Source organism: Orbilia oligospora (genome assembly GCF_000225545.1).
Source record: "Orbilia oligospora ATCC 24927 unplaced genomic scaffold scaffold00078, whole genome shotgun sequence".
In the NCBI taxonomy this organism is placed as follows: Eukaryota; Fungi; Ascomycota; class Orbiliomycetes; order Orbiliales; family Orbiliaceae; genus Orbilia; species Orbilia oligospora.
This window is the reverse complement of record NW_011645635.1, coordinates 216,353-231,127: the sequence shown is the minus strand read 5'-3', so window position 1 is coordinate 231,127 and position 14,775 is coordinate 216,353. Positions and strand designations below refer to the sequence as shown.

The window sequence follows — 14,775 nt, the reverse complement described above, 5'->3', positions numbered from 1 at the left end:
GATCCAAAATGCCCTACAAGAATGAGACCCCAGACGGTCCAGTCCTGCACCTACAATATTTAAACTAGTCCAGGAAATTCGGCAATTTCACACTTCCCCGACGCATGGCGGCCAAGTCATTTGATAAATGAAATAAAACTTTTTTGTATCCACCCGCCGTCCGACGGGGTCACAACTGCCCATGGCCCAATTTTCAAATGCTGTTTCCAGCTTTTGCAGATTTTCATTTCGGTGATCCTGGTATGTAAATTTACCAGATCAAACCCTAAGAAAAACGTAATCAATGCTCAGAAGGAATTAGATCTAGAACCTTTCGTCTAGTGTCCGAAACTCTGTCAATAGAGTATCATCATATTTTAGGAGCTATTTTAGGAGTTTTAACCGACAAGACGAGACGAATTCACAGGAGGAGAAAAAAAAGCAACTGAGGGCAAATGTAAGCGAAATATCCCGCACAGGGGTTGGGTCACGTGGCAGGCCAGCCAGATGTGTGTACACGTACATACTTCATATGTGCATATCCTTCGATTATTCATGAAATTCAATGTCATAATCTGGGATCTAGACAGCGGTTCACAATCGCAAAACTATTTTGAATGCCGTGCTATCTTTGAAAGGAGGTAGGTGCACTTTCGTCCCGTGGTAAGCGAATGACGGCGTTATCGATAAGACGAGGCTTGATTGGCTCCATGCTCCAGCGAACTTTCAAGATCAAAAGATCTAGCTCGAGCTTGATCGAAAGAGAAAAAAAAAAGTCCGAACACTGCCACTGTTGTGTCAGCTTCCAGCTGGGTGAGGAGGGTTGGTCAGGTCATTAAATCAAGGGTGCAGTGATGCAACGGCACATGTCCTTCTCCCTTCAATAGGCTGCACCGTATGTGCCACTCCGCCATTTTGCTGGCTGGTCTCGATGCCTCGACACCTAGATGACTTAAACATGTCGGTCATTTTTGGCCGCAGTCTAGCGGCTTTTTTTACATTCTCACTAAGGCCAGCTGACCACATTAACAACAAGTTCCTAGCCAATCCTAGGATCCTTCAGATCGCGAAGTTCCGGAGTTGGGTAAGCTGGCAGTCGCTTGTACAATTGTACGATTGTTAAACCAAGAAATTGACCAGCTTTTCGCAAAAATCCGGGGAGGTTCGTGCGCGGCATGGCATTGGTTCCTTGTCGATAGACGAGGGTCTACCTTAGGATCAAATTGTGGATCCGGTGTGTGTCCAACAATGCCAGCCAGCATTCAAGAAACAGGTTGAGGGTTTTTTGCCGATTTGTGGGGAAGGCTGGCTGGTGTCGTGAGCTTGACTTCAGATTCGTAACATGAAGCTAGCGCTGCAAGAGACTCGTATGTATGACCTGCCCAACATCGTCTAGTGACGGACGCCATTTATTGAAATGTTGGACTGTGGGGTTGGAGAACTGAATCGCGTGCATCGATGCATCCAGGTATTCACTCCTATGTTTGTGATACCAGGACAGTGCATGCAACTAGCTGCTGGTAAGTCCGCGGATTCGCAGTCGGCCAAATCATTGTCGTTATTATCATTATTGTTTTTTCTCATACGCGGATTTGATTCCGAGCTGGAAAAATAGCCATGGCGTTGCATAGCCAGCTGCATTTTTTGAATTCGACTTGCATCTAAACAATCCGGACCGGAAACCCTTTGGGTTTGGATGTACAGGGTACTCTGCTCTGCGCGCGAGCGTGGGGATCATGGTTGAGGCAAATATTAGCCTTATCGCAGAGCTTCAAGGCGCCAGAACGTCTGGCTAGCTACCCAGCGAGTTAGATGGTTTTCGTAGCGCAATTGGTTGATTCACCTTATGTATTGTAATCCAACCGACGGATCGCTAGTGTGGGGTAATCCTCTTTAGCGCTGATAGTTGAAGATTTGTAACTTGGCACTGCAGTCGCCGGTGTTTCGGTGATCCACTTTGTGAGGTTAGTGCGACAGTTCACACGGTCGTTATCCAGGGATGAACTGACTGTAGCACCATATCAACCCGGCCTCAATACTAAGATAGTCAAGCGAATCCACTTTAAGGCATTACATACTCTATGTAGCATACTGCGGCCAATCGGGCTGGAAACTTGAAGATAGGTATTTTAATTTTGATTCTTGCCTGTACACTTGAATAAAAACATAAAAATAAAATGAAGGGATAAAATAAAATAAAAGAGTAGAGAAGCACCCGATATGAACCTCGATATCATATGTTATCATACACAAAGGAATAGCTCGCTCCAGCTTAAGAACTAAACCGAACCGTTTTTGTTTTGAGTGATTGCAAGTTGAACTCCAAACCCATGCTTCCAATAAGTCTAACATCCATAAATTTTGAAACTGAAAATTGAAAAAAAAAATTGAAAAAAAAATTGAAAAAAAGAGAGAAAGGTCTGGATAGCCCAGTGGGTATTTTGCGACGGAACAGGCAGAATTGCTCGTATCCACTCTCAAGCGCCCAGGATGCACCATGCCGGGAAGACTCCTCGTATTAAAAGGTAATGGCGATATAAAACTCGTTTTCGTAGCTAGCGTCAAAGCATCTACCAAATAACTCCATCGCAGAACTAGAACACCTTAAAGCAGGAAGGAAAGAAAGAACGGTAAAAATTCGGGGTTTCGTTTGGAACGGTATCCTGATCCTACAAGGACCGTCATAAAGTCCTCTCGAGGTCTACAACGTCTTGGAATGCCCGTTCCCATTTAATGGCCTCCTCGCTGTCTGGTCTAGGGAGGGGCTTTCTAGCGTAGCCTCCATAGCCAAAGAATGTTTGGAGGCAGCTCTTGGTTCCAACGAGGCCGCCCTGGATCGCTGCCCAGTCCCCTTGTGCTACGCGTGCCTGTATTCGTTTGGCCTCCTTGATCTTTCCTTGTGCATAGTAGTTGACAATGGCAACGCATGCTTTAGGGGCAATGTTGGCAAGTCCTGCGATGACACCGGAACCCCCAACAATCAATGTCTGCAAGGTGAAATCAGCAGACCCACCCATAGCCATAAAGCCAGAGCCGATATCAGAAGGAGTAGCAGCATTAGTAGCGGTTGCGACCCTGGCAAGTTTGCCAGAATTTCCACATGTCAGCTTGCATCCAACGATATTGGGATGCTGTGAGAGCTTGGAAATGAAATCGGAGTCAAGATCTAGTCCTGATGCAGCCCCTGGGAAGTTGTAAATGAGGACTGGGAGTGGGGATTCGTCGGCAACGTCGCGGAAATATTCGTACAGATCGGTATTTGACATGAGACCTTTGTAGTACGCCGGAGGAAGGACTAAAACATAGTCACCGCCGGATAGGAGAGCGTCGTGGCATAGTTCGAGTGTCTCCCGTGTGGATTGAGCACCACATCCAACAATGATAGGCATGTCGTGATATCCGGCAGCTTCCAGCGCCTCGCGCGTCGCAGTTGTTACCAATCTTCGCTCCCTGTGGCTGAGGCTAACAGCTTCGCCATTTGAACCCTGTGTTGTAATTCCTGCCACACCAGCTTCTGCCATGCGAACAGCATGTTTCTTGATAGTGGAGATATCAAGGTCTTCTGTTATATCATTGAAGAAACAGACGGTGGGAACATATACACCAGGGACGAGCGGGCGATGTGTATATGCGCCGCCGTCAAGATCGGTATGTGCATGAAGAAGAGCATTTGAGTAATTCGAATGACCATTCGAGATCAAAGTAGGGTCCCTTGGGGTATAGTGACCATTTGTAGTTGGAGACATTGTGAAATGTGGTTTTTTGGAGATGATCGTTTGAAAAGGAACAAAAATATATAAAAATATAAAAATAAAAACCCCAAAAGGTATATAATAGAATGTTTTGAACGGATTATGAGAGAAGATGGATTGCTGTTAAGAGGGTATATCTGATATATTGAGCGAAGGATGAGGCTTCTGAGGTAAGTTACCAGATGGACGAGATGGGAGAAGGGCTTCTTATATATAGAACGAGGCATATGCCTACTACTCGGCGAGGATGAGGGAGCGCAAGCTACCAACCCTCATAGGGAAAGCAAACCTAAACCAGGCAAGCGAGCTAGCTAGTAGTGTCATTTCGTGTAGGAGAGAAGCCGTAGCAGAGCAAAAGGAGTGTCAGAAAAGCAAATACGCGAAGGAGGAAAGAAAAGAAAAGAAAGTATGCCGGGGAAGTGAATTCAGCGAGAGGTCGTCACTCAGCCATGATGATCCAATCGATCGGGTGAGACATGCGAAAGCCAGCTAGCCAGTGCAACTAGACACACGGGTCAGTTAGACTCGAAGGGGATATTATGCGAACGCAGGACCGGTGGCTGCAACCCCTGAGCGCTATGTGTGGTACATAGTAATTCGCTGTGATTATAGTAGTTGTGGATGTACCTTCTGAGAAGAGGCAAGCTTATACGAGGAGACATATGCCCTTGGTTGAAGGCTTGGGAGGACCGGGATTGAAGTTAGTGTGGAGGTACAAAGACTGGGATTGAGGAAGGCTGCAAAGCTTTCGGTGATGAGCGACGGCCCACGCAAACTGTATTGCTAAAGACCACTTGGATTGGTACATATTCCCTGATGGCGGATAGAGCTTTGATGTCGCACAGATACTCCTTATTTCGATGCCTTACCATTGCGAATTCCTAAAGAAAACTCATATGGAGCTAGCTTTGTCCTTCAAGCGAAACTAACTTTTTTTTGAGGTTTTCGCCGTTGGATTGCCGTGGGGGAATGGAAGCTGGGGAAATGCTTGATAGAATTAGCGGGGGCACCGGTGTTTCTCAATCTGGGAAAAAGACCACCACTGTGTTGAATACACCACCGGGGCGTTCCCGAGACATTTCCGCTTCGGAAGGCGAAATGATTCTTTGGGGAAAAATATCTCCGCGAAGAATTTTGGCCCTCTCAAGGGGTCTTGTCCGTCGACGACTAGGTGCAAGAATCGACATGCTAGATGCCCTTGCATTGCCGGAGAGGCCAGTCATTGGATTGCTTGTTGTGAAACAGGCTCCCATTATTCTCTATTTCTATTCGAATTTCGACGACTTGGGACCCGCCGTGGGCTGTTTCATGATCCATGGGCGGATTGCTCGAAAGTCGACCAGCCTAGCAGCTAACAAAGTAGGAGGCCACATCTGATATCAAAGCTTGCTTCAATGATACCATTACGTGGATCGCAGAGCTCCTCGCAGGTAGGCAACCGCAGCTTGGCCGAGAACGAGAGAAAGTAGTATTGTAAGCGCAGAATATCAGGAAATTAAACGCGGTTCCTGTCTATCTCTGCTCAGGGTGGTCGACATCTTGTCAACTTGTAATTCGCAAGTCTGCGGTTTCATGCATCTGGAATCAAAGCTGATTGGTTCCATCCCGCAAAGCCGCGGAGAATTCTTTATGAAAATGGATTCAAACAACGAGAGTCGCCGGGATACGATCGATGCATCAGAAAAACGCTGCACTGCAGCGGACTCAGCTCGTGACCACTTCCCACCAAGGTTTTCCCTTGCGAACTAGTCCACGAGGCCTCTGTGCAGATATATCGATGCAAGTCCGTTTTCGTTCCTTTCAACCCCAGAGCACCTAATATTAGCAAACGAAGGCATTCCACTGGAAGTAACGAGCCACATGGCATCATCAGATCTTCGGCAAGTTTTTTTTTTTTTTCCTTTCAGTTTGGCGGGTTTCACCCTTCTGGTCCCCTATCTCTTCTTCGCGAGAAATGCCTCTAGAAATTGACGGATTCGATTCGATGATTCAATGGAGAAGTTCTCCAAGAGGGCTGGAAAAGCTTCCGCTGGCGTGGGGGTCAGGCAGCTGCGAGAGATGATGGTTGGTTGGTTGGTTGCAGCTGGTGTTGGCTGGAGTTTGCCATTGATGTTGAGACAAGACAACCTCCAAAGCTCAGGCCAAAGCAACACACCACCTTTGATTAAACCCAAACCTCGACACCTTCATTTGCACTTGCAGTTGCCACGCTGAGGCTCATTGTCAGATCATGTCAGCTTGCTGGTTCCCTTAACTCGGGTCCACTGTCGTCACTGGTACCGCTGCAAGCCGGTTTCCGGCCTATCCGTCGAAGGCTGAGAGGGTCACCGGAACTGGTTGTTGGCTTTCGGGATGATAGATGCATTGGCATCAGCGTGATATGAGCCGACCTTCGAACGTTCCAGCCAACCTCAAATCTTGGCTCGGGAGCCATAACCAACGAGAGCAGCAGGTTTCTCTCTCTCTCTCTCTCTCTTGACGCGAATGTCTGGTTAACCGTTTATGGTGCCAGCAAATTCGTGGACTTCAAAATATATGTCGGATGGTCAGCGGCCTTGTATCACGGTATTGCCTCGAAGTAGTATCCATCTTAAGATATCCTCTCACAATCAAATATCGCAGGAATGAATTGAGCCTTTGACTCCTCCATGAAACAGAATACATGAACTTGTCTCGAGCCCTGGCCGTCAGAGGATATTACATACATTGGGCACCGGAAGCAACCTGCCAGCCCGGTTCAAGCTTGGTTTAGCTAACCTTTCAAGGACACCATGGAACCCCCCACGGTTCTGGAATGCTTTCAAGTCTCCACCGCAAATTCGCCGCCTTAATAGTTGCACTCCTAATGACGACGGTGCAATCAAACAATGACTATGGAATCTCGCCTTGACGCCGACGACAATTCGGCAGCAAAAGATCGCGGTACGGACTTGGTCCGGGATGGAACCCCTTTCTTCACCTTATTACTTAACCTTATCGTGAAAGGAATGCACCACATTGAATGGTTGATGTTGCAACAAACCGTTCCCGGGAAAGATGCTTCTTGCAAGGGGGGGGCACACCCGGTACGTCCCCCGGCTCCCCGGAAGACTAGACTTTTTCAGGGGGACGCGCATGATGCACCCCACAATTCCCAAATCCTGGATCCTCTGCCTAATATTAGCTGGTAGAGGAACCAGACCAGTGGCTGTCGTCTGCCCTGTCGCTTGATATCATAATATCACCTATCACACTCGAGACAATCCGATCTTTTGCTTTGATAATAATGTTGTTCTGAAGCTCCTCCGCTCACACCACATCGCTGGTCAGTGTAACAATTGACTTGCCGCAAAAGCCAACGATGAAACATCTATCTCACCCGTTCAACCGAGCTGTGCAACCTGTGACATTTCGGTGGCCATGAGTGGGGGGGGGGGGTTTGTGGTTCCTGAGAAGAGCTCAATTGGAGCTTGAATGCGTGGGGTCTTCAGCCAATTTGGCCATCACATGCTCCCTTTTTGCTGGCAACAACGCCAATTAACCAACACCACACCTTTTCATCTTCCAATAGTATGACTTGGAACAGAAAGCACAGGGAGTGAGGGAGAGGGAAAAAAAAAAAAAAACGCGATGTGCTTTATCACCATGATACGCTCTGTCTCTCCTTTCGTGTCGAGAGCGCCCCTCTCTATGCCCGGTGACAGCTTCATCTCCACTAGTCTCGCTTCGAAGAGGTAACTGAAAACGTGGGGGTGGAGCCTAACAGAGCTCCAACACAGATCTCATTTTGACAGCTTAGCTCTTTTGAAGCCATTTTAACGGTCGTATGGAAGCTCCTATAACTGCGGCCTTTCTCGACTTCCTAGCTGCTCCGCCTACCGCTTCGGCCTCGCTGAAACTTACATCTTGCTCCATATAGCACGTGCCTCGCTCCGTTTACTATCTGCATATGCAAGCGATTTCTCTCAGCTACCGACGTGCCTCCAATCAGGAGTGGCGGCAGGATGTCCGGCTCTCTTGCATCTTGCATGAGCGATTTTTTGCCCAAATTTCAATATATATGACTTATTCTCAGCATTGAAAACATAGATTGTGTGTTCTTTTTGATGCTGGCTAACGCATCCAGATACATCATACTCTTCGACTATAACCCTCGAGGTACTTGAGCGTCTACAGCCCAACGCCTGTGAGCGTAAGTACAATCATCTCACCTGCAGACCCTAGTATATTCTCAGCACAGTTGTCTCAATCCCTAGCTGATCACATCTTTCCATTTTGACTTTTTTTTTTCATATTCATTCCCTGCTTTTTCGACAAGCTTCATCTTACTGCAGGCAGCTCTTTTTTTGGGGTTCGTAGACACCCCAGACTCTCAGAGCATAGAACACCGTCATAAAAAAAAGGAATCCACAACCACCCCTCCCCTTTCCATCTTATATTAACTATTTTCGGGTGTGCTCGAAGTGCCTAAAAGGCAAGGAAATCTGGGGAATATACATTATGCAGCGGGAAACCCGAAGAGAAGAGGTGTGCAGTTATTTTATTTTATTTTAAATTATTTTATTTTTTTTGTTCAGGGAAATCAGCTTTGTAGCCCTTTAGTCGTCTTTCCTTTGATCACCTTATTCCAAAGGAGCTAAAAAAGGGCCTACGTGGTCATCCCTGAGACGATCATAAGTGGAGATTATGGAGTAACTCCAGTCTACTGCGGGTCACCATGCCGGTCTCTATCACGCTTTACTCGTATAATTGCGGAGGAAGCATCTACATCCCTGAGGAATGCCTATTTCTCCATATAGCGGCTTGATTGTGTCTAGAACTTCACAAACATAGCGTCTACCCTTAGTTTGTTAGTTCAGAAAAAAACTGGGGGTGTTCCATGCTTAATTGACCTTGTGACCCTTCCCCATTCCCTTTTTTTTCCCTTTCCACGGACAAGTCTAGCTTGGCTAGATACAACGTAGATGTGGAGATATCATGTTGCATATCCACCTTTCGGCTAACATTTAGACCCTAGAGCTACTTGAAGCGAGAAACACCCGTCTATGGAGTACCGGGTAACCCCCCCGTGGGATTCAATGGAAAGCCGGTTTTCTATCTGCAAAAAAAAGACGGAAAAATAAAATAAAAATATGAGAAAATAAAATAACCGTCGGGGGGAGAAAAGAGAGACAAACAAAGAGAGCCAATGCATTTACTTCGTCTCGTAACCTGCCCTTGCTTTCCGCCTTTACTTTTTGGGTACAGGGCATATGGGGCTTAGGAACATGCATTGATGTCCTGATATATGCATGCTGGAAAACGCCCACGATCCCACGACCAACGTAAATGCATCTAACAATCGAAACCACTACCATAATTTGGGATCCCAAGCCCCTCCCTCCCCACCCCGGCCAAATAATGTTGCACAAAAGATCACTCATGATCAGAATCATGGGAAGTGAAAAAGGAGACACTAGAAAATTTTTCCCTTTCTTTCAACTACTTTATTTTGCTTTGCGGCAGCTGGATCAAAAATTTAATCTTTAAATCTTTCCCATTGGCGAATTGTGATAAAAGAGAACCAGGCAGATGCAAGACATACGACGGCCCTGACGTAAGAAAGGCTTTTTCTTGTCACTCCTTTTCCTCGTTCAAATTGCCTCGCTCGGAGGTGAACGATGCCCGCGATTGGCTGAGGTGCTCTAGATGCTTCTAGATATATTCATATTTGTCACCTCCAAGACCCCCTTCGCCCCCTTCTCGCCCAGCGGAAAAGATATGAAGGTCAAGCTTAAGGCTAGGTGATTGACGATATCCCGAAGGTTTCAAAGGAAGACAATTTTCGTCAGCGAAGATATAGCACCACCAATGAAAGCATATGAGGCATCGCATATATGTATGTGTGTATGTACATATGTACATATGTATGTATGTTATATGTATATCGCTCACTCGTCACCCATCTACACAAGCCAAAATGTCCGTCAATCCAATTGGAATCTAACAAGGGGCTAAGTTCTTGCAGACTTTGATATTTTTAGTCATTCAAGGCTGTCATCTATACACAGGAAAGTAAATACCGCATAGAGAAGGACGAAAACTTGAAATCAAAAAAAAAAAAAAAAGAAAGAAAGAAAGAAAGAAAGGAAGGAAGAAAAAAGAACAAACAAGTAATTGGGAATTCGGTGTCTCGATCATCGTGTAAATGCCTTGACGGAAACCTCAATTCTGAAACAGCCGCTCTAACAGATATCGAAAAGTAATTGGAAAGCAATCGTGTGCAGTTTTTTGAATGCAATGCAGAAAGTAAGACTTTAGAGAACGAAAACCCAAAAAAAGACCACACCCGCTTCCCAACAACTTACTTCATCAAATAAAACAATAACACAAGGACATCGGAACTCGTTTTGCAAACTGGTCCCAATAGTTATACCGTCAACCGTGTCAGTAGAAAACTAAACAAGCACCAGCATAATTATGTTCACCAGTCATCATTGTCTTCGTCCGATCCTCGATTTGCCTGCGATCTTTTCTTCAATGCAGCGGCAAGACCTCCTGCTAAACTTGAATTAGGTGCTCCACCATCAGGCTGACTTTGCACGCTGAGATTGGACGCTCTTGTGCCTGTTGAGGAAGTAACTGTTTCCGCGGGTTGATGCATGGAGCTTGGCTTCCTTACTGCTGCAGCTGCAGCTGCCGACGGCTTGGGTCGGGGTGGAGGTGGAGGTTTTGCCTTCCCAGCCACGGCTGGCGGCGGAGGCGGCGGAGGTGGAGGTTTCGCGGCTTCCTCTTCTTTAAGATATGCACTGGGCGCCCACCCTTGGGTATCATCCGCTTTTTTAGCAAGCCACCATCCTGTATGAAAGCAACAAATAAATATGTCAGCCTGGTCAACTCTTATTTTCCCCCACTATTATATCCTTTTCCCTTATTATTGCGTGCAGACATGGGACGCCTTTCTTACCGTTTCCCTCTTTTTGGAGAATTATGAGAATTTCCCCTTTTGTCAAAGTGAGTTCGTTCGCGCTCTGGCCGGCGAAATCGTATAAAGCGCGGGCCATCGGATCTTGGGAGGGTGTTGCCGCGGGTGGGGGTGGTGGCGGTGGAGGAGGAGCTCGTGTTGAGGCAACAGAAGACCCCATGGAATTTCTTTGTTGATTTCCACCATATCCATTTGACATGGGCTGTTGTTGTAGAACTGGAGTTACTGGCTTGATGGCTGCTGGCATGACCGTTGATGGGTTGCTCGAAACTGTTGAACTACCACCCCCAGGTAGTTGTCGCGGTACCGGGCGGGCTTGTGGCTGTGGCGTCGTCCTCCCGCGGGCTTGGGAAGAAAGTTTTCCGTTAACACTCTTTTTGAGTAGTCCGCCGGATGTAATAGCCTTGGCCGGCTTCGCTCTCGGCTTTGGAGTTGGCCTTGAGACGCTGTTCGGAGGCTCACCGGGCCCAACGTGGATCGTTCCGCTCTTGTACAAGTCATCCCTTGGAACAGCCGGGTCCTTAAGCGTCTTGACCACGGCGATCTTTCCAGGTTTTTTGTTGTACTCAATGGTTGGACCAATCCGAAGATCGAAAATTCCGGTCATGAGGCCCTTCATGTGAGTGAAAAGTTCCGTTTTAAAGATGCAGGATATGAGCGGATCCGGTTGTCCCGGGGCCCCTACGCCTAAAGAGAACCAATCATCGCGAAGATTCGATGTTCCGATAAACTTGATCGTCCCTAGTGGGATTGTTCTGTCCGATAGAATCTGGAGCTGGTTATTGACAATTGACTGGGTGACAATGTAGAAATTGCGATTGGTAAGGACAATTAATCGTGGATTCGGTTTGCTAGATCTCCCCAGTTTCGATACTAACATTTCACCTCTGCAGGAGAAAAGCGTTTGGTCACTGGCGGGAATCTGGACGGAGTTTCTGACATGTTCGCCGTATCCTCCTCTATTGTCAACGCCAAGGTAGTCTCCCATAAACCGTCTGGATCCAATGATGCTGAAGCGTCTTCGCTCCTTCCTTCCGGCAAGAACAGTGTGGCCGTAGTCACGTAACTTGACAAAATCTGTACTACCGGTGAGATTTCGCCACCATCTTTGGATCCTGACGGCACATTCGGTCCGATATCTCAAATAGTTTCTCCAGGCCCGTTGAATACGAATTGCCATGTTGTGCCAGTATCGGTCGCGCATGGTCTCTAGGGCGAATAGGGTCTCGGGTGTCTTGATGAATGCCTTGGTTGTTCCCATCTGCCATTCTTCCTTTGGTATCCTCGTATCCTTGAGAATTTGCTCAGATCCTGATCGCGGGTCACCGGTCCAGATGTAATCACCTGCATAGGATGTTTTTGATGACAGCAAGTAGAATCGGTCCACAAATCTTTCAAAGGTCTGGCGATATGCGAAGCCAGCTCTTCGAATACGGACGTTTTCTTGAAGACCAAGATATTTGATCTGATGGAGGACAGCAGCGGAATCATATTCCTTAGGCGACTTGTTCTGATTTGGTTTGATCGTTCGGATATAGGAAGGTGTCGCCTTGGAAAGTGTATTCACGAGGTCGTTTGCGGATGCTTTGATCTTGTCACTGGCAGTCGGCGGGCGACGCCCCTTTGTATCCGTGGCGCCGACCTGTTGAGGGAAGATTGTGTGCAGGAACTGGTTGTCACTGGCCTCCATAAGTTCGAGGATATCCCTGAGAAGCTGGTCTTTGTTCTTGTCCGTCATGTGCTCAATCTGGTAGGTAACATCTCCAGCATAGTGCTTAATGATAAACTGCGTTTGTCGCTGAGCAAAGTGAGGGTTTGTCGAAAGTGCATTGAGTCTTTGAATGAACGTTCCATCGGCTGCACTAGGATCTGCGTGAGCGGTTGCACATGCATCATTGAGGGCTGCGAAAACTCCAGGTGGTCTCTTCTCCTCGATCAAATCGCACACGATCTTGTTATTGAAGTACTTGATAGGTTGCCACTCGATCTGCTCTCGTACATACTCCTCTTGTTCTGTCTTGAGCGTAAGTTCTATAAAGATCTGCTGTAATTTTTCGTTCACGTAGTTGATACAAAGTTGCTCAAAAGAGTTCTTGTCGAAAATTTCGAACCCGTAAATATCGAGGATACCAATTGTGTAGGATGTTTGTTCGCGAGCCTTCATCGAGACGTTGATACGGTCGACGATCCATTCAAAAAGATTGTTATAGATCGCCTTTGCCAATGTGTCTCTTACGGAAGTAGCTTGCGCTGCATTGAGCGGAGACTCATAGATGGAACCTCTCCTTCCACCTCTCGATGTTTCGACTATACGAATAGATAGAGCCTTGAAGGCGTTAGCGAAAGGTGCTCTAGTTGTTTGGCTATGTTGTATCCTCTGACCTTATTGAGAGCTACGCCATCAACTTGTAATAAATAAGCTGCGAAATCAGTAACCCCGGGGTCAACGATTGCTGCGCTTCCACTCTCCTCTTCTCTGAATTGGACATTCCCGATCCATAAGATAGCGGCTAACAATCTGAAGATATCGTCCTGCTCCTGTTGCGTGAGGCCAATAACCTTCATCGCCTGGAGGGTTTCGCTAAATTCTTTTGTGTCATCGATTCCGGGGACATCTAAGCATCGGGAGTTAGATGTATAGGCATAAGCTTCAGGCGTCTGAATGCCGAACAATTCTAGGGTGCGTTAGGAGTTAGTGACTAATTTCTTGTCTTATATCCCATGGCTGGAACGGACGTTACTAACCTCTGTAGGCTGGACTAGCAGCTTTAGCAAATTGGTAGAAAATGTGGAAGTTTCGCTCATTCATGATCTGACCAACCACACGACCCTTCTCTAGCAAATAGTTTGTGATATTTGCACCACATGGTTCACCCTGCGCATTAAACTGGATTTCTAGGTATTTGCCGTGCCGCGACGAATTGTTGTTCCTCAGCGTCTTCGCACACCCAAAGGCTTCCAACAGCGGATTGGTCGCCAAAACCATGTTTTTGATCTCGGTAATGTGAGAGTTTTGCTGGCCCCCAGATACGTTGGCAATGTATTGCATGATTCTCTTCGCAGCTTCGGTTTTCCCGGCACCTGATTCGCCACTGATGATGATACATTGGTTGTCTCGGTAGGCATTCATGTTGTAGTATGAGGCTTCCGCGATCGCAAAGACGTGTGGGGGCATTTCTAATCGGTTCTTGCCTTTGTAGGCTTCCATGACGGAGTCGACGTAGATTCCCACTATCCCGGAAGGTTAGATGCGACTCAATAGATTGACTGACGCACCGACTGTGTTACTTACGGTCTCGGAACGGGTTTACTGAGATTAACACATGTCCAATGTAAGTCTATCGGGGAACCAACGGGGTTAGTCCTTTGTCCCACGACCATGGAAGCGGCATATAGTGTTCAAGACGCGATGTTTCGAGTGGTTCAATGACGTACGTATATCTCGGCAGCTTCGAATCGCTTCATCAGGTTCTCGTTGATAGCTTCATTGGAAATCTTGCTGATGAGGGTAAGGTCGCTAACACCAACTTCCTTCTTCTTCGAGCCCTCATAGAAAGCCTTCTTGGGAGGACCTTGACCGCCGGCAGAGCTACCGACAGCTCCCTTCATGAAGGGGACCTTCGATGTCACCCCCGCTGCATCCTTTGTTTTGTTCCGCCCCGCCCGCTTAGTGACAGCCTATATAATGTAATAGACGCTAAGGTTAGTTCTGAAGCGTAGGCGTGGGAGCCGCGAGACCGGCAGGCAGTAACGGTCTCCGACGGCAGATGGAGGTATAGCACAGGATAGGACAGGATAGAATAGGGCCGAACATACCATCTCGACTGGTTACTTCGATGGTCTCGTGCTTCAAGCTGTCGCCAAAGAAGAGGGAAAGTGGACTGTTTAGGGGAAAGATAAGAAGGATGTAAGTATCGGGGACGGAAGCTGGTGTGTGTTGTTGAGTATTTTAGGAACAGCAGCGGAACAGAACAGAACAGTTTAGTAACTAACACAGGAACGAGGTCTTGTCAAATGTGAAACCGGTTTGGTGTAGCTCTCCACGTAACGTCGGCGTAAGCTCAGTGGACAGCTTCAGCGCCTAAAATTTGATATTTTAGG

At 47.2% G+C, this 14,775-nt stretch overlaps 2 protein-coding genes across 2 annotated transcripts; both read right to left on the bottom strand.

Moving 5' to 3' along the window:
* Positions 1-2,660: 2,660 nt before the first annotated feature.
* AOL_s00078g69 (uncharacterized protein) lies at positions 2,661-3,725 on the bottom strand (the record flags this gene model as incomplete). The annotated part of the gene is made up of 1 exon (XM_011123332.1): positions 2,661-3,725. One exon carries the CDS (start codon positions 3,723-3,725, stop codon positions 2,661-2,663), a length of 1,065 nt encoding a protein of 354 aa, XP_011121634.1.
* A 6,448-nt stretch (positions 3,726-10,173) lies between these two features.
* AOL_s00078g68 (uncharacterized protein) lies at positions 10,174-14,493 on the bottom strand (the record flags this gene model as incomplete). Its single annotated transcript, XM_011123331.1, has 7 exons — positions 10,174-10,547; positions 10,657-13,000; positions 13,057-13,349; positions 13,420-13,905; positions 13,967-14,012; positions 14,110-14,352; positions 14,491-14,493. The coding sequence occupies 7 exons, from the start codon at positions 14,491-14,493 to the stop codon at positions 10,174-10,176; spliced, it is 3,789 nt and encodes a 1,262-aa protein (XP_011121633.1).
* Between the last annotated feature and the right edge of the window lie 282 nt (positions 14,494-14,775).